General features: G+C 42.0%; 1 protein-coding gene across 1 annotated transcript in view; it reads left to right on the forward strand.

Annotated features, from left to right (window-relative positions):
• Positions 1 to 2,179: 2,179 nt before the first annotated feature.
• The window catches only part of si:dkey-106n21.1 (solute carrier family 23 member 1), a 74,742-nt gene continuing 53,951 nt past the window's right edge, over positions 2,180 to 22,970 (forward strand). The window contains exons 1-2 of the mRNA XM_061823072.1: positions 2,180 to 2,903; positions 3,814 to 4,649. Of these exons, the coding sequence (XP_061679056.1) occupies positions 4,611 to 4,649 (39 nt within the window). The 5' untranslated portion in view covers positions 2,180 to 2,903; positions 3,814 to 4,610. The remainder of the gene's footprint in view (positions 2,904 to 3,813; positions 4,650 to 22,970) is intronic.

Raw genomic sequence — 22,970 nt, forward strand, 5'->3', positions numbered from 1 at the left:
CGAGCACTTTCATCACGGACGTTAGACGTGCGTGTCGGGATGTGTTGCGATTAAGGACATTTTTTCCCCCCCGTTGAGCGTCGGCGGTCTACCCGTAACCTGTCGGCTCACCGCCGAGTCACGATGCAGACTTATGAAAGCTTTCCGTCCGAAAAAAAAAACAAAAAAAACTATCTATCTTTGGCTCCTCTTCAGCCTTTGAGTCATCCGAACTCACTCGCCCACGCCGTAACACTTCAGGGCTCTCTCACACAACACTACATGAATATATGGATGGATGGTTGGATGGATGGATGGATGAAGGGAGAGAGAGAAAGATTTGTCCATTGAAAAAGGTTAAGTGTGAAGGTCTTGAATCATGTGTGCTGTCTTCATGCAGCCCACAGAGTACTGTATATAAATAGACGCACAAAGACGGCAGCCTTGGAGAAAACTGGGAAAAAAAAAGTATAAAAACAAGTTCAAAATGAGAGAACACAGAGAGCTGAGGACACGGATGAACCGTACTCTCAGCTCAGTCATTGATTGAATGCGCGCCATCGCTGAATTTACACTGTCGCGTCGATCAATTCGCTTGATTGGCACAAATGAAAGATGCGATTGGTGGATGGTTGAATAGATTGGGTTATGCAAGGTTGAGTCGGTTGACGGATGTTTTCATGGATTCATGAGTGGATCGATCAATAGGTTAAAGGATGGATGGATGGGATCAAATGATAGATGATTGAATGGATGGAAAGATTAATGTTGATATGGATGATGACAATGGATGGGTGAATGAATGAATAAAGGAGTTGATGGATGGATGGATGGATGGATGGATGGATGGATGGAAGGCAGATTGGTGAATGGTAGATGGATGGATGGGTGAAATGATAGATGATTGAATGGATGGAAAGATTAATTGCGATACGGATGATGATGGATAAGTGAATGAATGATTAAATGAAGTGATGGATGGATGATGGATGGATGGATGGATGGATGATGGAAAGGCAGATTGGTGAATGTGTGGATGGATGGAAAGGCAGATTGGTGAATGGGTAGATGAACAGATGGGTGAAACAATAGATGATTGAATGGATGGAAAGATTAATTGCGAGATGGATGATGATGATGGGTGAATGAATGATTAAATGAAGTGATGAGTAGATGATGGATGGATGGTTGGATGGATGGATGGATGGATGGATGGATGGATGGATAGAAAGGCAGATTGGTGAATGGGTAGATGAACGGATGGGTGAAATGATGGATGATTGGAAAGATTAATTGCAATATGGATGATGACAATGGATGGGTGAATGAATGATTAAATGAAGTGATGGATGGTTGCATGGATGGTCAGGAGCTTGGATGGATGGATGGATGGATGAATGGATGGATGGATGGATGGATAGAAAGGCAGATTGGTGAATGGGTAGATGAACGGATGGGTGAAATGATGGATGATTGGAAAGATTAATTGCAATATGGATGATGACAATGGATGGGTGAATGAATGATTAAATGAAGTGATGGATGGTTGCATGGATGGTCAGGAGCTTGGATGGATGGATGGATGGATGGATGGATGGATGGATGGATGGATGGATGGATGGATGGATGGGAGAATCACTAAGCAGTTGGCTGAATGGATGAGTAGTTGGATGAGGATGAGTGAGTGGTAAAATTTATGGATGAAGAGATGGGAAATTCATGGATGTATGAATGAATGGACAAACTAATGGATGACAGAGGAATGGATGACAGAAATAGAGGAATACATGGATGATGGATGGGTGAATGTAAGCCACAGTTTGCCAAGTGCATTAAAGCAGTATATGGGCCAGTTTGGACTTGACACATCTTTCTTGTGGGTTTGTGGGAATGGATTTTATTTTCTCAAACAATTCGGCAGCTCAAAGAATGACCTCCAAAACCTCATTTTTCTTGTGCCTAATCATCATCAGTTCCTGTGCACCAATTTCTCGCAACCTAAAAAATTGTTATCAAATCTGGGACCTCCACCAGCCTAGCGCTTTAATTACTACGACTACTTTACTTGAACTACTAAAGTACCGGGACTTTGATTCTTTTGTGAGGAAAGAATGGTCCGATTATTTAAAAAAAAAATTTTATTCAACAATTCCCCTACCATTTTCCCCATTTCTGCTCTGGAAATCCGGGAAAGTTGTAGAGAGAGATGGAATCATACCGAACTGTTTGTACAAGTAAACACAAGAACTAAAATTAGAAAATGATTTTAAGGAAAAAATTAAACATCTCACAAGAAGAATATGCAATTAATCCGACAGCCCAATCTGCTGCCCCTATACATCAACTGACTTGCACACGGCACAAATTTCCCCCGCATGCAGAATTCCGCTGTCATCTCTTGTGATTGGTCCATTTTAGTCACATGCCGTGATGACGTACTCACCGTTCTTCCCGACTCCGCACACTACCTACGCCGCCGCTTTTTCCTTGAACGATTTTGGAATATAATTAAGCTCAATATCTGGTCATCCAGGTCCGTTTGCTCCACGTTCACCAAAGTTCAAAACAAACACTGGGATGGACCTTTCCGACCTGTCAATCACTCGTACAATAATAGCCAATCAGATAGCCGCATTGTCTTAACCACGCCCCTGCCGCCATGTTGCCCCACAAGCAATGCCGCTTGTCAGTAGCGTGTGCTTGGAAAAGTTAATGTTATGTAGAAAATGGTCCTCGGATGCGCTTGGGGAACGTGCAATTCTGATGAAAGATATCCGGCTAGGTTACGAGGGGCCCGGTTGATACATTTTCCAAAGCCTAAAACGCAGATGACGAAATGTCTACGATGGATTAAGGCTCGCGGAAGACCCCACGTACAACTAAATGTGGACAAGATCAACAAACACGAGGTTGTATGTTCGAAGGTAAGTGAGGGGGAAGTATCTTCTCTGAGTTTGATTGAATTATTATCAGTGCTTTACACATTGCAGGAGAACAACATCTTTCACTTTGTTAGTGTATCACTGACCCGCTGAACGAATTGTGTAAGGTTTTATGCCGAAGAGTCGGGTTAGGGATACGTAAATGCGCCATGTCATGCAAGAGAAACGTCCATTTGCCTATTTGTATCACATCGGACTTTTAAGACAGAGCACTGGGTTCAGTTACGAGCCAAGTCAAATGAATACACCCACTCGATATTTCTCATGATCTTTCCATGTAAGAAATACTCACCCTGCTTTACATGCGCAGTACGATTCCACTATTTTATCCTGTTGGATTTCAATATGAACTTTGTGAGCCGTCAAACTTTTTTCGCATCGATCGCCGACGTTTCACTGTAACTCTGACATTGCATGCTGCTCCGTCCAAAATCTTAATTCCGCATACATATCTTTGCGTGAAATAGTTGAGACCTCTCTGTAGAACTCTCTTAGACAAGTCTGGCGCATTTAGCAAAAAAGCATACCCCGATATTATCCGGAATACGCGATAGAGAATCCACTTCAAACGTGATCTGTTCAATCCCCATTTTGGAAGATCGTGGGACATGGCTAAGGGGGCGGAGCTTAAGATGGCATTCGGAAATGCGGAGGAAACTCCACCCCGCGGCGTCCTAGCCAAAACCGGCCGCAGCGACATCGCCGACTTGGACATTTTCAAAACAACGTGCCCTGGGTTGTATAAAGAAACCTTTGCCTTGTCGTGGTCTTCCCTCACGGCGTGTCGTACTACTGCCCTACACAACACCCATATCGAATGTGTCATTGTCTTTGATATATAATGATTGACTGTCTTCATCTTGTTTTGTCTTTGTTTCTCTCTCCCCTCTAGAAACCTTGTTCTGTCCGACTGATGGATTCTCAATAAAGTTCCGACCAAAAATTCAAAACTGACACAGATCCTCCATTCTGCTTGACCTAACAGCTGATAGCACAACAACAAGAACAAAAAGATGGGAAACAGGACAAACGTGGAGGTGGATGGACGTTACATGAGGCGATGAATGGCTGGATGAATAATGGATGAATGGATTAACAGACGGATGAGCGAACAGGTCGGTCTGCGGGTGAATTGATGGATGGGTTGTGGCGTGGTTGGTGGAGTAGATTTGCGGATGAATGGGTGGATTATGGCGGTGGGAGCGTTGGCCTCACACCTCTGAGGACCGGGGTTCAAATCCCGGCCCCTGCCTGTGTGGAGTTTGCATGTTCTCCCCCGTGCCTGCGTGGGGTTTTCTGATGGATTGATAAATGCGGTCATTGGATGCTAAACAGATAAATGAATGATTGGTTGAATGGATTATAAATTGATATCGGTAGCGACAATGCTAAAGGCAGCCAAGATACAAAATGACAAATACTAGCAACAAATGTCCACCATACGTATTACCGTATATGCATTACACAAGCAAGTTTTCCAATTTTATGACTTTTGTCACTGAGTTGAGCATTCGATGTTATCAGCTCCTTTACTTCGCCGTTGCATAATACGCCAGTGAGACATTTACCAATACGTACCGAGCAAAATGTCCAATAACAGCGTACTAAAGAGCAAAGTGCACGAATAGAACAAAGTACTGTGCGTATGAAAGCGAGCCGAGGATATTTCCTCGAAATCGAGGCGACCCGATGGAGCTGGAGGTGGAAGGCGGCAGCTTCCTGGTGAAGGTAAGCGCCCGCCATTACGATCGCGAAAACGTGGGAGAGAAGATGAGTGAAGGGATGATTGTGTACGGTTCTTCTACGTTCTTGAGCTCCTCCAACATATTTGTTCATTTCCTTCTTAGAATAATTTTTGGTGTCTGCGTGACTGCGAATGGTTGCGAGTGACTGGCGACCAGTTCAGTATGTCGTCCAAAAAAAGCAGCGATTGGCTCGAAATAGAGACATAACCGGATAAGCGGTATTGATCGTGGATGGGTGCAGTATTTTTGCAACTCTTTGGATTTTTATTCTGTCAACTTTAAATGTGCTTTTTAAAAAAAAAAAAAAAAAAGTGATTGCATAATGGGTTTTAGATATATATTTTTTCTGAAATAAATATGACTTCATTTACTGTAGTTTATTGTAATTGATTTAACTCTTTTATTTCACTTGTAATGGCATGGGTATAATGCCAGATTTTTAGTATTTATTAAATGAATGTCTTTTTAAAACAATTATATTACTTTATTTTTATTTTTGTGATAGAGGGCTGTTTTTTATTTGTTGTGTTTTTAATCAAACCAACATGACTTTATTTACACTTTATTTTTACACAAAAATTTTATTGGACTCAAATTGAATTTAGTTAATGTCTCGCTGTATGTTGGATGCATTCCCGTCTTTATTTATTTTAATTCAATAAATTTTACATTTTTGAACGTTTTATTAGGCTTAATTTATTTTTGTGTGCTTGGTAAATGAATTAAAAACATTTTTTTTAAACTTTCTTTATTTCCATGGGATTGCATTCTAGGTCTACTCTGGGTGCTATATTGTTTCCCCTTTTTTGTTATTGTCATGTATTTATAAATACAACATATTACTTAAAGATAATTTTACTTCGTTTGAATTTATATTTTAGGGATTACACCTGGGGTCCAAATGATTATTATTATTATATACATGTTTGCATTTATATAATAAATATTTCTTTAAACATTCTATTTTACTTAATTTTATTCTACATATTTTTAGTGATTACACCTGTGGTCCAAATTATTATTATTATATGCATGTTTGCATTTATATAATAAATATTCATGTAAACATTTTATTTTACTTAATTTTCTTCTACATATTTTTTGTGATTTACTGACAAATGCCACATTCATTTAAAAAAATTGTTCTAATTAATTTTGACTGTTGTATGACTACAATATTTTGTCACTTAGCTTTTTATTTTTACACTTCCATTTTTCGATCAATTTTTCTTCATGTGTTTTTGCAACTGCATCCACGGTAAACGTCAATATTTTACCCATTCATATTCATTTCATTTGACCTTTATGCATTTTAATTGCATGTGATCACAGAATACAATATTTGATCAAAATGTATTTTTCACCCGTGACCATAGTGAAGATGAATGAATGAATTTTTCACTCACTAACTGCTCATTCACCATTTTTATTTCATACTTTCATTCTTAGAATGGAAGTGAGTCCAACTGAATAACTTGTTCAAGATGTTTTCATTTAACTTTTTTAATATGCATTTTTTTCTGTATTTTTATTTGCACCATATGGAACATTTAAATATTTTTTTCATGATTCTTTTTAACTTACATTTTCATTTATTTCTACCTTTGACACCAGTAAAGTTGAGTTTAGTAATATGTCAGCGCTACTGAAACACAGATAGACTGATAAGAAAATTACAGTAGGCAGTAGTGTGTGTGAGCGTGTAGCTGCAGACACAAAACACTATCATCAAAAAGATATGAGGTCTTCCTGCAGTCAGGAAGGCAAAGATTGCATTTTCTTCCAAGTAGTCGACAGCAGGATGACATACTGTAATTCACAGGACACTTAAATGATGAATGCTTCCATTTTTTTTTTCGGGGGGAGAGAAACTGCACCATTTTCTCACTGGGATTTTATTCATGTTTTTTTTTTTTTTTAGAATTTTTTTCTTTTACCCCCAAAACGGTTCTCATAAATTAAAATATTTAATGTGCCATGTTTTTAAAACCGGAAAATCAAAATTTCCTAAAATTATGCTACTACTCATAACAATCCGTTTTTTAATTTACTGTAGAAAAAAATACTCAAAGAATTGCTTAGTTCACAAAAATACACGTTTATCTTTGCTACTTTTTTAAAAACGATGACTTTTTTTTTAAATCCCCAAAATGCTTTCGCATTATTACTTTTTTTTTTTTAAATCCCCAAAATGCTTTGGAAAAAAATGCCAACATTTTCCCTCTTCAAATTTTAGAATGCATTTGTTGTTGTTTTTTTCTTCTCAAAATGAAGATGCTTATTTCCACCAGAAATGCGTGTTGTTGCGTTTTTCCAAATGTGAAAATGCAGTTGTTTTATTTGAGTGTTTTTTTTTTTTTTATCGTATCTTATTTTCCGGCCAGCTTGGCCAACACCTGAACCTGGCCGGGCCAACCTTTACGCGACGACTGCGCTGACCTGTCCAAGTAATTACAAGAATAACAAAGCCCAATGCGGTCTGCTTCCAAGAAAGGTGTAAATATTTTCTCCATCGCTTCCAGCTCAGTTTTTTTTTTTCCACTCCGGAATCCTTAACGAGGCTTGGCGCGACAGCTGCCTTTTTTTTTTGTCCGAGGGGGCGGAGCCAGCACACGGAAAGAAGGAAGTGAAAAGGCATTCTTTCCGAACTGAAGGGGGCGGGGCGTGCTAGGTGTTGAGGTGAAAATTCACCGGGGTTGCGGCGGACATGCAAAATTCACACCTTACTTGGTTGTTTAGCGAGTGAATAAGATAATTGGTGAGTGAAGGAGCAAATGGGTAAGTTTACGAGTGAATGACTTATTGGTTATTTATTGACTCGCAGCCACTGTTCCAAAAAAAAAAAAAAAAAAGCGGTGTTGTCCATTGGTTGAGGCCAGTTGGCCGCCATTTTGGTAATCCCAAAATCTGTGGGTTCGATTATGGCGGGCGGTTTCTCGAAATTTGGCATGTAGAATTTAAACTAGTCGCATGAGCATGACATTTTTTTCAGTTGTGGTAACATGAAGGAATTTTAATTCGACTTGGTAAGCTAAAAAAAAGCGTAACTTCAAAGTAAAAACATAACAACGTGACTAGCAAGAAAAATTGCATATTACCTTGGGCCCGATTTCCGTGACATGTTAACTTTTCCCAAAATACGATGTGAAGCACTATCATCATATCATACCAAACAAAAACATAGAATTTTAAGTCAGTTAGCTATATTTTTGGAAATAAGGACTCGCAATGGGGAAATACATGCACAACGCATTGTTCATTTGTTGTCTCTGCGACGTCCTATTTCAGACGGAAAATTTCAACTTGTTTCCTCGCATTTGAAAATCAGATTCAATTTGCAGAGTTCTGTATTATGAAATTCATCAAAACATTTCACGGAAAATGTGTTTTTTTTTTCTGATCCGCTGATGAAGTTTGGGAAAATATTTACATCGCTTTTTTGCGAAAAACAAAACGCTAGTTTATAAAGGTGAAGCAGGGAGTGAACAACAACAACAACTGTAAACAGAAAATAAAATAAAACCTTTACCAACAAACTTTAACAGTGTCAAAGTAAATCTTTCTAATGTACATGCGGAATATTTTCTCACTGGCGATTAACGCACAGGTCGGCATGCTTGTTTCGGGAGTATCGAGATGGCGGATGGCGACCGGTTTTGGTGGCCAATGAGCCATCCAGTCTTTTTTTTTTTTACGATAAGTGCTCGCAGCCCACAATTCTAATGAAGATTGGACGCTGTGTAAAGAGTGAATGAAAATGGAGTAAAATCATTTGCAAAACCATTTCAACCTGTACTCATTTGAATACACGAGGGGACCCAAGATTTTAATGTTTAAATTAATATACTCTTGTATGCATTTACATGACTTGTGAATGTCTGCTTGTTGTAGTTCAAATGTGTAAAATGTGTGCTATACTTCATATTGAATAGTTATGCGATTTGTATTCCATATGCCGTATGTATGCAGTATCTTTTTTTCACAGCGTTACTTCAACCCTGCGCTGTTACTTTGGCCTCGGTGAAAAATTAAAACAAGAACATGTCCGAGTTTCTGTCCCTAACAAATTGAAGAAAAGAAAAAAAAAAAGTGTAAAGTGTATTGAAAGCTGCCATTGTTGACCCCGGTCAGGTTTTATTGACTCTACCTCTGACCCGTGCCCCCCACCCCAACGCACCTCCCCCTTTAAGAGCCAGCTTTCAAGTGGAACACTTGAGGAATTCCCGGCAGGCGTTTGGTGCTGTAAAAATTCCTGAGCATCCTGCCAAGTAGAACTGACCTCATCCACGCAGGAAGTACGCAAGGTCGCCGTTGATGACGGTGGGCCGCAGGAGGGGGGGGGGGGGTCTTTTTTAACACAACGCCTGATAACCAAGCTGATTACAACTTTGACCCTTTTTCCACACAGCTGCTCAGAGCTGATAGACTGGAGCACATCGCTTGACCGCCGCCCAAACAAAAATTGATTGAATTGATTCAATACATCGACGTCCTTTGTCTTGTTTTTGCCGTTTTGGCCGAGAAGTTCAGGATCCCAAGCGAGGTGACGAACGAGCGCCCTAAATGAGAACGCCCCGCACAAAAGTGTGTTTTTCTTCTCCAGACACGCTTATGCAAGGTGTTAATCATCACTTTATGATTCATGCCTTGCGCTCCATTTATAAACTGCACCGCATGTCATCGTTTTGCAAGCGACTGGAAGCGAGTGACACGCGCATACATGACGTTCCATATTTCGTTTCGTTCGTTGCCACATCTGCGTTGGTCATGTTTATATGATAACTAAGTTTGATTTTTATAGCCATCTTCCTATTGGTTCTTCTAAATAATTGAATTTATTTTAATTGATTACCAACTCTTTAGTGATTAGATTTCTGTTTATTTGATTATATTTAATTCTAATTCAACTTTGTTTAATTTCTATAATATCGGTTCAAACAAAAACCAAGATGAGTGAATGTTCCATGAAAAAAAAAAAAAATCCCAAATTAAAACTTAAAATTATTCACCGTTGTTGTGTACAAAATTCTAAATACAAGTATAACTTTAAAAAAACAAAAACAAAAGGTGTGGCTTCAATTTCATATTATGTTATGTTATTATGTTTGAGACCGCAGCAGAAAGGCACATGACCAGAGAGAGCCAATCAGGTGTTAGCTTTTGAAGGATGTGATGATATAAAATAATAATGATAATAATTCAAAGCTTTTACAGTTAATTGAAATGAAATTAAATTGTAATCATGGAAATGTTCAAATTCAATTAATTTGATTACACCTTTTCTCCCATCTAATGGGTTACAGTTAGATTCATTGCGCTTATCCTCACAAGGGTCACGGAAGTGCTGGAGCCTCTCCCGGCAATCGTCGGGCGGAAGGCAGGGCACACCCTCAACTGGTCGCCAGCCAATCGCGGGGCACATCGAGACAAACAGCCGCACTCACAATCACACCTCGGGGGGATTTAGAGTGTCCAACTAATGTTGCATGTTTTTGGCATGTGGGAGGGAATCTCCCCCCCATGCCTGAAACATGCGAACTCCTCACAGGCGGGGGCCGGGATTTGAACCCTTCCTCAGAACCGTAATCTTATTACGTCGCATATCGATAGTGGGTGGCGGTACAGTAGATCAACGCATCCCCTGCTAAATGCTAAAGCGCAGTGCACCATCGCCGCCATCCTCATCCTCAACATGAAGGATTCCTCCGTTGCATCACAGGGGAAGGGGGCGAGGTAGGAGGTCGCATTTGCCTCCGACCCCCCCCCCCCATCATATCCTTCACTTGACCTCCCGCCATTCCTCCTTCCTCCCCCCTTACGTAACTCAGTGACTGCGACTATGAATGAGTGTATGACTGACTGAGGGCCTTAAAATGATGAATGAGTTCCGCCCCCCAGCCCCCTCCTTGCGCTTCCTCCCTCATCTTCATCTTCCTCAGATTAAGCTGTAATCCTGCAGGATGATGTCGCTGCAGCATGGATGTGTGGTGGTGTTTGGAGGCGGGGGTTTTGGGGGGGGGTGGCAGAATCATGATGATGTCATGCTTTCTGGGCTCATTCATGAGGATGAGAGAGAAAGAAGGGAGGGAGGAAGGGGGGGGATCAGATGCATTTTTTTTCCATTAAAAAAAAATCCTACATCTATGACGGTTAAAAAGGACGAATTATACCCTGAACACTAAAGTAAGGTTTGGGGAAAAATTATTTACATGATTTGGAAATTGATGCATAGGATTCAATCTTTAAAAAAAAAAAAAAAAACGGAATAACTTATTTTTATGAGGCTTGTTAATGTGACTAGAAATCTATCTATCTATCTATCTCTATCTATCTATCTATCTATCTATCCCCTTCTCCGTTTTTTTTTTGACGCATGCGTTCACTGCTACCTCCACCACCACTTCCTGGTTTATGTTGGAGCGTCCCCTGGTGGCCATTATTGCTCAGTATTTTCCATGACTATCCCCAGGAAGAAGTACAGAAGTTTTCTGGTTTAACGCCTTCATTGGAGTAAATTTACTTCAATACAACATTTTAAAAAAAGAAATAAAAATGAATTTTTAAGGCCATTGACCAGTGATAGCTGAGTTGCAGACGGTGTACATTATAAAAGTTGCAACTTGACTTGGACTTGAAGAGCGAGGAGCATAAAGATAACAAATAAAAAAATAAATATGACAGTTAAATAGGATGTACAGTACATTTAGGAAACAATGACATTTAACGTAACTATATGGAAGTTAATTATTGGGAAAACAGAAAATAAAATCCACACTGCATTCTGGGAATTCCGCGGCTTGACGCGGCATATGGTTGTTTTCTTTAGCATTAGCAGCTAGCTTTGTGAGCAACTACGCAAATTGATTTGCGGTGGGCCGGCTGTGCACTATCTGGACTCTCCGTACATTCCAGTCTGGTTTATTCGGTCTTCCCACAAATCAGTACTGGATTTTATTCCTTTTTTTTTAAAATTCAGTTTATTTACCAATCGATGAGAAGACAGCATGTATTACACATAAAGCTAAATTATTCTTCGTGTCCTTTTCTTTTCCTCTTTTTATCATAATATTTTGCCACCCAGTACATTTGTAAAGGAAATACCATTTGTGAGATACATGCGCCGAAGCCGTGTAAAAGCCGCAAGTGCCCACATTGAAACCAACATTGAAACCCGACATATTTGCAAAGAAAGACGGTACACAGAGAGTTTAACACTACCACCACCGTGCTAGCACTAATGCTAGCACTGCCGCGCTCACGCTGGTGCCTCTCCGTGCGCTAACGCTAGCGCCGCCGCGCTAACAGGGCCGGTTAAAATATATATACATCTATAGATATACTGGTATAAATCACTGCGTTGACACGGCCGGACCGGTAAAAGTCACTTCCTCAGCACATATATTCCTGTCTCACTCACAGCACTAACGCTAGCGCAGCGCTAACAGGGCCGGTAAGTCACTTCCTCGGCACATGTATTCCACCGGTCCCAGTCTTACCTTTTCCGTTCGAGTGCCCCTTGCGGCCGTTAGAAAAAAATGTACAAATTAGCCGCATCACCGCATAAACCGCAGGGTTTAAAGCGTGTGAAAAAAGTCGCGGCTTATAAGCCGGAAATCATGGTATATATTTTTTTAAATTCCCTCACTAGAAATATTTTTTGAAAATGCAATTTCCTGCTATATGCACAAGTCGATTTTTAAGAAAACTACAATTGATCATCTAAAGGAGTAAACCAATTGGTCCTTCATTATGAAGTGAAATGTCTCTTTTTCTCTTGTGTATTCATAATTGCTCTTTAAGCATAGAAAAATCTCTTTTATCAAAATATTTGATCATTCCGATTGAACTGTCAGTAGAATGCTTGACGCTTAATTGGTGCACTACTGGATGCAAATTCTCATTTGTGACGGGTCAGGGGGCACAGTGATGGTTTGAAGTTGAAGTTTTGCTTGACTTTTGAAACATATGACAAATTCTCAAGTTTGTAAGCGACACTTCCGGTTCTTTTTAAAAATCATCTTTTGAAGCATATTTTAAAAAAGAAGAAAAAAAACCCATAGTGTTTGTTGTGTTACTTTTGGAGGGTGTCAATATAATAGATTTCCTGTTCTTTGTTTATCTTCACCGTCGCTGGGCTGAAGTCTCACACGATTCCTTCACATCTCACTTTGGGATGTTTGAACTATGAGTTTTGTTTGACTTTGAAGGCATTTCAGGATGAACTCCCAAATTGTTTTGACCCCAACATCCGACTGCGGTTGCCTTGAGGGCCCCGCCGGGCTGAAATTTGACAAGGATTTGCTGACCTTGTGTTTTGAGTCATATTGCGTCATAAAACTTTTTGTTTTAATGTTTTTCAAATGGGAGTGTGTTCGCCAGCTGAGCATTGACATTGTTTGTCCTCATACCAGCCTGCGACTGGTTCTTTATTTGTCTAGTGGCTGCTCCATTTCCGCGCTTCGATGATAACAATAGTCATAATACATTTATTGTCTTGAGCATGTCATTGACTACATGTGCTAACACGCCTCGTTTGTATATCGTCACACATTTGCAATTCATACTGTTCGTGCGCGCGTGCGTGTGTGCGTGACCACTTATATTAGAAGTGATGACGGTAAGGTCACAGCACATTAGAAGTGAATAATGATGATGTCAAAGTACGCCACACCCTGTCATTGCACCAGAAGTCAGCAGTCAATGCAAAAATGCAGCAACCGTAATATAATTGAACATATTTACATTTTATTTAGCATCTATACTCCTCTATGTTGCATTTTAAATGATGTTTTATACAGCTAATGTAGCATATTTCCAGAATATTTCATGTATACTATACATAATGAGGCGGCATGGCGGGGCAGCTGCACAGTGTTGGGCTTACAGTTCTGAGGTCCCGCGCCCGCCTATGTGGAGTTTGCATGTTCTCCCCGTGCCTGCGTGTTTTTTTTTCCGGGTGGTCCGCTTTCCTCCCACATCACAAAAACATGCAACGTTAAAGGTCAAGTGTCATGAAATGCATGATTTTTAGTGTTATTAATGGGGAAAAAAAAAGTCAGCCAGAATGAACCCATCCATTTTTTCACCACGGAAAATTATTTTGACGTGTATGACTTTTTGTAACTCCTGCCATGAAAATCCTCTCGAGGGATTTTTTTTTTGGGCAAGAAGCAGGAACGTTGGAGGCAGTAGCGCGCTCAAGTGGACTCGTTCGTTTCTATTAGTTTTACCTGCAGGAAGATACCTTTTTGTTCTTTCGTGTTAGCCAAAATGCCGGCTCGTTGCATTGCTGGATATTGTTCGAACACTCGGGAGGATGGATTTATCCTTCATAAGTTTCCAAGAGACCCGGTTCGTCGTGAAAAATGGATTGCATGGGTGCAAAGGATGAGAGCTTTGTGGGTTCCAAATGACCTGGTATGTGTGTATCGAGCTACAAAAAAAAAATAATAACAGTGCGGGGGCACCACGCAATTTGTCTCTCGTAACGTAACAAAAGATTCGCGTACGTATGACAGGGGTGCTAAATGTGTCGATCTGCGCGTCGGACGACTTCTGTGTCGGGCTCACCAGCCAAGCCATGCCTCGCAGACGAGCCGCCGGCCAAGCCCTGCCTCGCGGACGAGCACGGCTTCGGCCGGGCTGGCTCATACATACCGTCTGGGAGTCTGTTGTTAGTGAGAAGTCATCCGCATATCATCTAAACATGGGTCGAAACAATAGGGTAATATTTCCCCGGACACTTCACTCGATTGTGAGATGTTCTCTTCTTCAAAAAGAGCTTCAGTGTCTGAAGGGGGGTGTTCGTCTCCCATAGTAGGGGTCACAGTGTGTTTTTAATGGCGAATGTCCGGGGGGACTTCACGGGCAGGAGATGCAGCCAATATGGCGACCACTTGGATGTTGAATGAGACTTCCGCAACTTTGCGCATGGATGACGCGCTCTCCGCTCATATTTATTTTATCATATATAGATTGGAAGTGCATCATGTTATATATATTTTTCATTTCAATATCTATTTTAGAATGTTTATAGGGATGACACTTGACCTTTAATTGGACACTCTAATTTGCCCCAAGGTGTGATTGTGAGTGTGGCTGTTGTCTGTTTGTCTCAGTTTCCCCCACGATTGCCTGACAACCCGCTCAGGGTGTACCCCGCCTCCTGCCCGATGACAGCTGGGATAGGGTCCAGCACTCCCCCGACACTCGTGAGGATAAACGGCTAAGAAAATGGATATACATAATGAAGCATATTTATATCCCATATAATGGCTATCGACCTTTATTGTCTTCTTCTTTTCCTTTCGGCTTGTCCCGTACGGGGTCACCACAGCCTGTCATCTTTTTCCATGTTAGCCAATCTGTCTCCTCCATCTTACTCTCATGTCTTCCCTCGCAACATCCATCAACCTTCTCTTTGGTCTTCCTTTCTCTTTTTTAACTTTCAGCACCAATGCACACTCACTCTCTCTTCCCTTAAAATAGTAATTTAATTGAGTTTGTGTCCTAAAAAGAATTGTGCCATGATTGTGGCGCTGACGTTGCAAAACACATGCTAGCAAACACGCACACACATTGGACGTCCTTTGAGGTCAAGCTAACTTCCTGTCACAATGACACGCGCTAACTCGAGGCGAAGCTTTAACGGGTTTAGCGGGGCAATGTTTGACACAGTCTAATGTGCGGCAGCCAAGTACCGGGTGTCACAAGGCTCAGGAAATGTTTCCCCCGATTAATTTTACTTACGTTATCTTCCATTTTTGTCACGCTCGACCCTTGGACGGGAAGGTACGCTATGCTACATTAACTCCACCAACGCTAGTTATGCTTAGGTGGTGACCTGAAAGAGCTAAAAAAGGACAACGTGTCATGGCTAGGGTGTGTGGTTATGATGATATTTTGGTGAGTTACGCTATCAGTATACTTCGTATTCTATTTCTGTACTTTTTAAAGGTCAAGTGTCATCCCTATAAACATTCTAAAATAGATATTGTAATGAAAAATACATGTAATATGATTCACGTCAATGTCTATATGAAAAAATAAATATGAGCGGAGCGCGCATCATCCATGCGCAAAGTTGCGGAAGTGTCATTCGACGACATCGAAGTGGTCGCCATATTGGCTGCATCTCCTGTCCATGATGTCACCCCAGACATTAGCCATTGAAAACACGCAGTGGACCCGACTATGGGAGACGAACAAGCTCCTTCTGACACGGAAGCTCTTTTCGAAGAAGAGAACATCTCACAACCGAGTGAAGTGACCGGGGCAATATTACTCTATTGTTTCGAGCCATATTCAGATGATATTCGATCACGGCCAAACCGCCTCCCCGTCCGATCCACTTCCGCGGTGGAGATGAGCCATCGCGGCCCGGCGCCGTGACGGGCCACAAGATAAGATGGGACAAGGCCGGGGTGGCTTATCATGTCGCCGGGCCGCTTTACGGCATTGTTCGTAGCCGCCGCCGTCCGCAATGAACAACACCGCCGAGCTGAGGCGCTATACGGCATTGTCGTCGCAAGTGGCTGAGTGCGCCATTGTCGGCAGCGTTGTTCAGAGCCACCGCCGTCCGCGAACCCAACACGGCAGCCTTCGCCGAAGCCGTGACCGGCAGACGCGGCGCCTCGGCCTCATTTTCGACGCCGAGGTGGCTTATCACGGAGCCGGGCCGCTTTACGGCGTTGTCGTCGCACGCGGCTGAGTGCGCCATTGTCGGGAACGTTGTTCATAGCCGCTGCCGTCCGCGAGCGTAGCTGTATACACACCTACCTGTCATTTGGAACCCACGAAGCTCTCATCCTTTGTACCCGTGCAATCCATTTTTCACGATGAACCCGGGGTCTCTTGGAAACTTACAAAGGGTAAATCCATCCTCCCGAGTGTTCAAGCAATGTGCAGCAATGCAACGAGCCGGCATTTTGGCTAACACGAAGGAACAACGAGCTACCTTCCCGGAGGTAAAACTAATAGAAATAAACGAGTCCATTTGACGGCGCTCCTGTAATAGACGTCGCTTCCTGCTTCTTCTCGAAAACAAATCCCTCAAGAGGATTTTCAGGGCGGGAGTTACAAAATCATGTTTTGTGGTGGGAAAAAAACGCATGGGTCCGTGTTGCCTGCCGTTTTTCTTTAATAACATACTCATCATGCATTTCATGACAGTGGCCCTTTAAAGTATGAATGACTTTTTTTCTCATCTATATTAAAATTAATTCATGATCATTTTCTTCAATTATTAACTGTATCACGATTAAAAGAAATTAAAAAATGGGAAAAGCAATTATTCAAATACATTATTGTGTGATTTATAGTCATTTTCCCACCGTTGAACTACACGAAAATACAAATTGTAAATAAATAAATACAATAATTTTGGAAAATAATGAATTAAATGAAAAATGAACACATGTATTCCAATTCCATCCATTCATTTTCCAAGCTGCTTTTCCTCACAAGGAGCAGATATTGACACCTTCACTGCGCGGGAATTGAAACCACACTGCCCACACCAAAGTCAGGCATGTGTATTTAACGACAAAATAATAATATTCAATAAAAGATATTCTTGTTATTTTAAGTGAGAAATAAATTCAAAGACACACTTAAATGTGTCCTTAAATTAATCTACCAAAGTTAAAAAACTAAAAATAACTAATTATATGATCCCCAATTATAGAAAATAATAATCATCACTTTGACCAGGTCTGTTTTATTTATTTTTTTTTTATACTTGAAAAATGGAAGAATAGTTCTTCAAAAAAAAAAATAATAATAATAATTCAGGACACGCTTTTGCTCCATCACATTTTAACTTTTGCATCTGAACCAATTTGATTCTTTCATGTTTATTTTTCCCCATTCTGATTGGCTTTTCTACATATTAGTTCCATTATAATGTTATTTTATGCTGCCATTTAGCCATTCTTTGCCCAAGTACACTCTGGTGACACGATGGCTCATCTTATCATTGATCTATTGATCATGCCTGGATTGGCAAAAAGAAGACCGCTCTTTTTTTCCCCACACTCGGCTCGTTGGGACTGATTTCCAACGTCTGGCGTCACGGGCTTCTTCCTGTGGTACGCGAAAAGAATCATTGCCTAAGTACAGTTCAGGTGTATTTAACTTTTTAAACGATTGTTTAAAAATTATTTCATGCATTTGCATTGCATTCGTCTTTAAGAAAGTTTCAGTTTTAAATATTTACCCATCTAATTTCTTTACCACTTATCCTCACAAGGGTCGCGGGAGAACTGAATCGTATCCCAACTATCTCCAGGCAGGGTAATTTTTAAATTTACCTTTTGCTGTTGGATATGTTTGCGCAGCGGAATTGTTCACACAATGCATAATGTGACAGCTGTTTAAAATAAGATGAAATATACTCTTTAGGGTTACTGATGGTGTAGTGGTACACACACCTGACTTTGGTACGGGCAGCGTGGGATCCACGACTGCTGTCTGTCTCCATGTGCCCTGCGATTGGCCGGCAGCCAGTTCAGGGTGCACAGGGAGAACATGCAAACTCCACACAGGCGGGGCTGGGATTGAACCCTCAGAACTGTGCGGCCAACTGTGATCCCCTGCGATTGGCGGGCAACTACTTCAGGGTGTACCCCGCCTCCTGCCAATTGACAGCTGGGATAGGCTCCAGCACTCCCCCGACCCTCGTGAGGATAGGCATCTAATAAAATGGATGGATCTACTCTTTAGGACTAAAATCTGCCCCCTGTGAGACGAACACCTTTTGTGATTTGATGTTGGTCATTGGGGAGCTGCAGTATTTTTTTTTTGGGTGGTTGTTGTTGTAGCCAAGTACGACGGTCGTTATTGCGTATGAAGGTCCAGAAAGTGAGCCACATCGGGCGGGACGCTCAACAGGTAATCTACCGTGAGCGTGGTCTGTGTTTGAGCACAGTTGAACATATGATGCGTATTGTGGGGGTGAAGTCACACAATGCGCATTTATCAATGATGTTGTTGTCGAGACGATGCTGGTAGTTGCTAGTTGATAGTAGAACGCAGTTGTGATAGCGTCGATTTCACGGGCTGCGGGAGTTGTCTTTCAAATTCAGCTACTAGAGGCAGGTAGGCGCCCAACTCGATGCTCGTTCGAGATTGATCTATGTGCCTGCACCATGCCTCTCCACCCCTAGATTCGCCCAAAGTCTCGAACCCCAAGTACGAATGGTCAACCGTTTTTAGGTGGTAGTTGGTGCAAAAGAACCACCGGGGTATGACATTGAGTGGACAGGAGAAAACCGGCGTACCTCCGACAAGACCAGGCGGTCATAAAACGTTAACGTGAATAGAGTGAACGAACACATGAGAAGTTGCTTGTTATGTCAGATGCTGGAGACCCCACCGAGTTGTGTTTTCACTACGGTGCTTGTGCCTGATGTGGTCCGTTCTGTTGACAAAGCTGGATAATCGACTGAGACCAGAGCTATTCGTTCGCTTATTGATACAGCTGACCATTTCCCATCTAACAATCCACCTATCAAATTTTTAATCCATTGTCATTCATGCATCAAACCATCCATACAGGCCCAAACCATTCAATCAGTTCATCCCTCTAATAATCCATTGAACAAGCATTTTGCCATCCAGCAATCTTTCCATCGTCCTTCCTGTTTGCGGTAATAATGGATAGGCTGACAGATGATGTTAGACTGGATTCCTCTTGGACCATGATGTTCGCAGATGATATTGTGATATGCAGTGAAAGCAGGGAGCAGGTGGAGGAACAGTTAGAAGGATGGAGACATGCACTGGAAAGGAGCGGAATGAAGATTAGCCGAAATAAAACAGAATATATGTGGATGAATGAGAGGGACGGAGGAAGAAGAGTGACGCTCCAGGGAGAAGAAATAGCGAAGGTGGACGACTTCAAAAACTTGGGGTCAACAATACAGAGCAATGGAGAGTGTGGTCAGGAAGTGAAGAAACAGGTCCAAGTGGGGTGGAACAGTTGGCGGAAGGTGTCTGGTGTGTTATGTGACAGAAGAGTGTCTGCTAGGATGAAGGGCAAAGTTTACAAAACAGTGGTGAGGCCGGCCATGATGTACGGATTAGAGACGGTGGCACTGAAGAAACGACAGGAAGCTGAACTGGAGGTGGCAGAAATGAAGATGTTGAGGTTCTCGCTCGGAGTGACCAGGTTGGATAGGATTAGAAATGAGCTCATTAGAGGGACAGCCAAAGCTGGATGTTTTGGAGACAAGATTCGAGAGAGCAGACTTCGATGGTTTGGACATGTCCAGAGGAGAGAGAGTGAGTATGTTGGTAGAAGGGTGCTGAAGATGGAGCTGCCAGACAAAAGAGCGAGAGGAAGACCAAAGAAAAGGTTGATGGATGTTGTGAGGGAAGACATGAGGGCAGTTGGGGTTAGAGAGGAAGATGCACGAGATAGGCTTGGATGGAAAAAGATGACAAGCTGTGGCGACCCTTGACGGGACAAGCCGAAAGGAAAAGAAGAAGAAGAATCTTTCCATTGTCCATCCGTTTCGGTGTTTGAACATCCACTGATATCATACAGCCGTTCATTCATCAGTGAAGCAATTCTCTGTCCAAAGAAGCCAATCAATGAGTCATTCATTAGTTCATCCATTCCATAGTACATCCATCTATCCATCTCACATTCAGTCCGTCCCTCTATCCATCCATTCATCCATCCATCCATCCGTCCTTCATTAGGACAGTGAACAATTCCAACCTCACGTAAAACATGAACCCGTTGACCTGGGAAAGGTTTTATAACGTATCGATTTGTAGTCAATGCAACTCATTGCAATGGTCAATTTAGTTGGTTGGTTGACCGAATTGAACTGCTGGTGTTGGACTTGTCCAAACTACATTTGGGGTCTCTACAGTCAGACTCTTTCTGACGGTCTCCACACGTGAAGCGTACCAGAATGCTTGGGAGGTGAACTGATGACTGGTCAATGGTTAAGTCACCCTTTCTTGTCACTCCCACGTTCCGCTGCTAACGAGGGTGACCAATGAAGCGGCACATGTGACGGACACGCTCTCACAGGACCAGTCCTGGTCACGCATCACATGACCTTTTTAGTCCAGTCCAGGGGGCGGGCGATCCCAGAATCTCTCAGCAAACTTCTTGTGAGTTGATAGTGAGCTTCAGTTGCCGTGGCGACCTATCGTCTGAGTACTAGACTTTTGCTTTTTTTTAATCTCCCCCCTACCACTCCTGGGCCGGCGTTTGTCGTTTGCCCGCCCTACAGGATGCACCTCACTGTCAAGGAGGAGTGCTTGGAACTGGGCCTGAAGGAGCTGGGAGCCCACAACCTGGCTTTTGGGGTGAGTTCAACCACACGGCGTGATCAAAAAACTAAACCAAAACTTCATTTTCGGACATATTTGTAGAAATTGTGCTTGTTGTTCTTACGGCGTTACAGCAGTAAGCCACTGTGGAATGTGGAACTGTCGTAAAAGTGTGCTAAATGTCAGGGAAATCGATTGCAGCTTGCTTGGGTGGAAAAAAAGCCAAGATGAAGGATTTGTAGACTTTTTGACAGTTTGTCACAACACTTAATACCTGGTGGTACATGCACGGCAGTACTATTTAGCTGTATTTCTCTTTTCTACATTAACATCAACATGTTTTCTACCATTGTTTATTTCTTACAATTGGAATTGAATCCTAGAATAATTCTTCAAGAGGACTTCGTCGCCAAATGACCCTCAGGTTTGATCTATCGACCTTCTCTATGAACTTGACAAATTAGAGCAGGGATCGCGAGGCAGTTTTGGTCGATCACGACGGCGTGCCGCGAGGGAAAAAAAAAAAAAAAAAGCAGTATCAGCTGTATTTTTCTGATTTTAGCTTACCGCGCATGTGAAAACAACGACAGTACAGGTAAACACGCTAGTCGGCGGGTTCCCCCCTATTTTAAGCCCTCGCTTAAGAAATCTTATCAAATGTGAGTATGGATGCTGGAGTAAAGAGGACAAAAAAAACGTATCAATTTCATACGGAACGTGAGGCGGACTGCCAGTGTACTGAAATGTTTCGTGGCATTTTCGAGCCGACAGTCCGCCAAAAAGCGAGCTGAGAATGAGAAAAGTGAACGAACTAAAATCCCAATTGCCCGCACAGCAGTCACTTTTCACACAAAATAGTTCAACAGCGAAAGCCGCCACCGGAGCACCGTTCCGGGTCCGTCGCATCGTCGTTAATAACCAGAAGTCCTTCCAAAGCGAAGACTGTAAAAGAGGCATAGCTGACTCCTTGTTACGATCTTTTAAAAATAAGGCGGTAATATTTTCTTCAAAAAAATGCTCTACCGAATCCACTGATGTGTGAGTTGCTCAGTGCAGGTGTGCATTTTCATCTGTGTGGTGTTTAGTGATCATCAACGTGAACCCGGATAGTTACAAAAAAATATTTAAAGTTAATTATGTTGTGTAATATTGGCTCATGCGGTTATGCAAGGCACACAAACATACGTTTACATATAAAGAATCCCCCCCGACTGGCTGCTTGAAAAGTAGATCTTGTGGTAAAAAAAAAGTCTGGGAACCCCTGAATTACAGTTTTCTATTGTGTGAAAAATCATCAGCATGTTTTTGGAAGAAAATTATCAAGGACCAGTTTGGATCCCTGGAAATTGAGAAATTCACCCTATAACCAAAATGGCAGACCATCTGTTCACTTTCAAGCACGGCTTGTACAAACCGTCCAAAATTTATGTCGCTATGTTTAATCGTCTTTGGGGGATGAATCATGAGTTTCACCGTTCAATAGGCTCGCTATTTTTGTTGAATGTGAAAAGTAGCAACAATACGAAGTGGCATTGTGGACAGACGGGCAAATTCATACATAATAAATCTTACATCAAGCGGGCAAGAGCGCGTAGTGGTCGTAAAGTCTTCTACGGTGTGTTCGCAGCTGAACGGTGGCCGGCAGGACCTCCGCAGGACCGCCACAGCTTTGTACGAGGTTGATTTGGACCAAACGGACAGCGCTGGGCACAGATGTCACTCAATTGCTCAAAATGACCTCGTTTCCTCTGTCATTGACTAGCACATTTAGTCACCCTCGTTTTTTTTATTCCCTGTGATAAAATAACAACACAAGGTTGCAGCAGAAAGTACAACCAGACTTTCCATTTTTGTACCTTTGACATTTTTGTACATGGAAAAGGTACCAGAAAATAACTTTGGAATCCAATGATCCAATATTATTGATCTATTAGACCACGCGTGTCAAACTCAGGGTCCGGGGGCCAGATTTGGCCCACCACATGACTTTATGTGGCCCGCGGAGCCAAATCTA

This window comes from Syngnathoides biaculeatus, chromosome 6, assembly GCF_019802595.1.
Source record: "Syngnathoides biaculeatus isolate LvHL_M chromosome 6, ASM1980259v1, whole genome shotgun sequence".
NCBI classification, from domain to species: domain Eukaryota; kingdom Metazoa; phylum Chordata; class Actinopteri; order Syngnathiformes; family Syngnathidae; genus Syngnathoides; species Syngnathoides biaculeatus.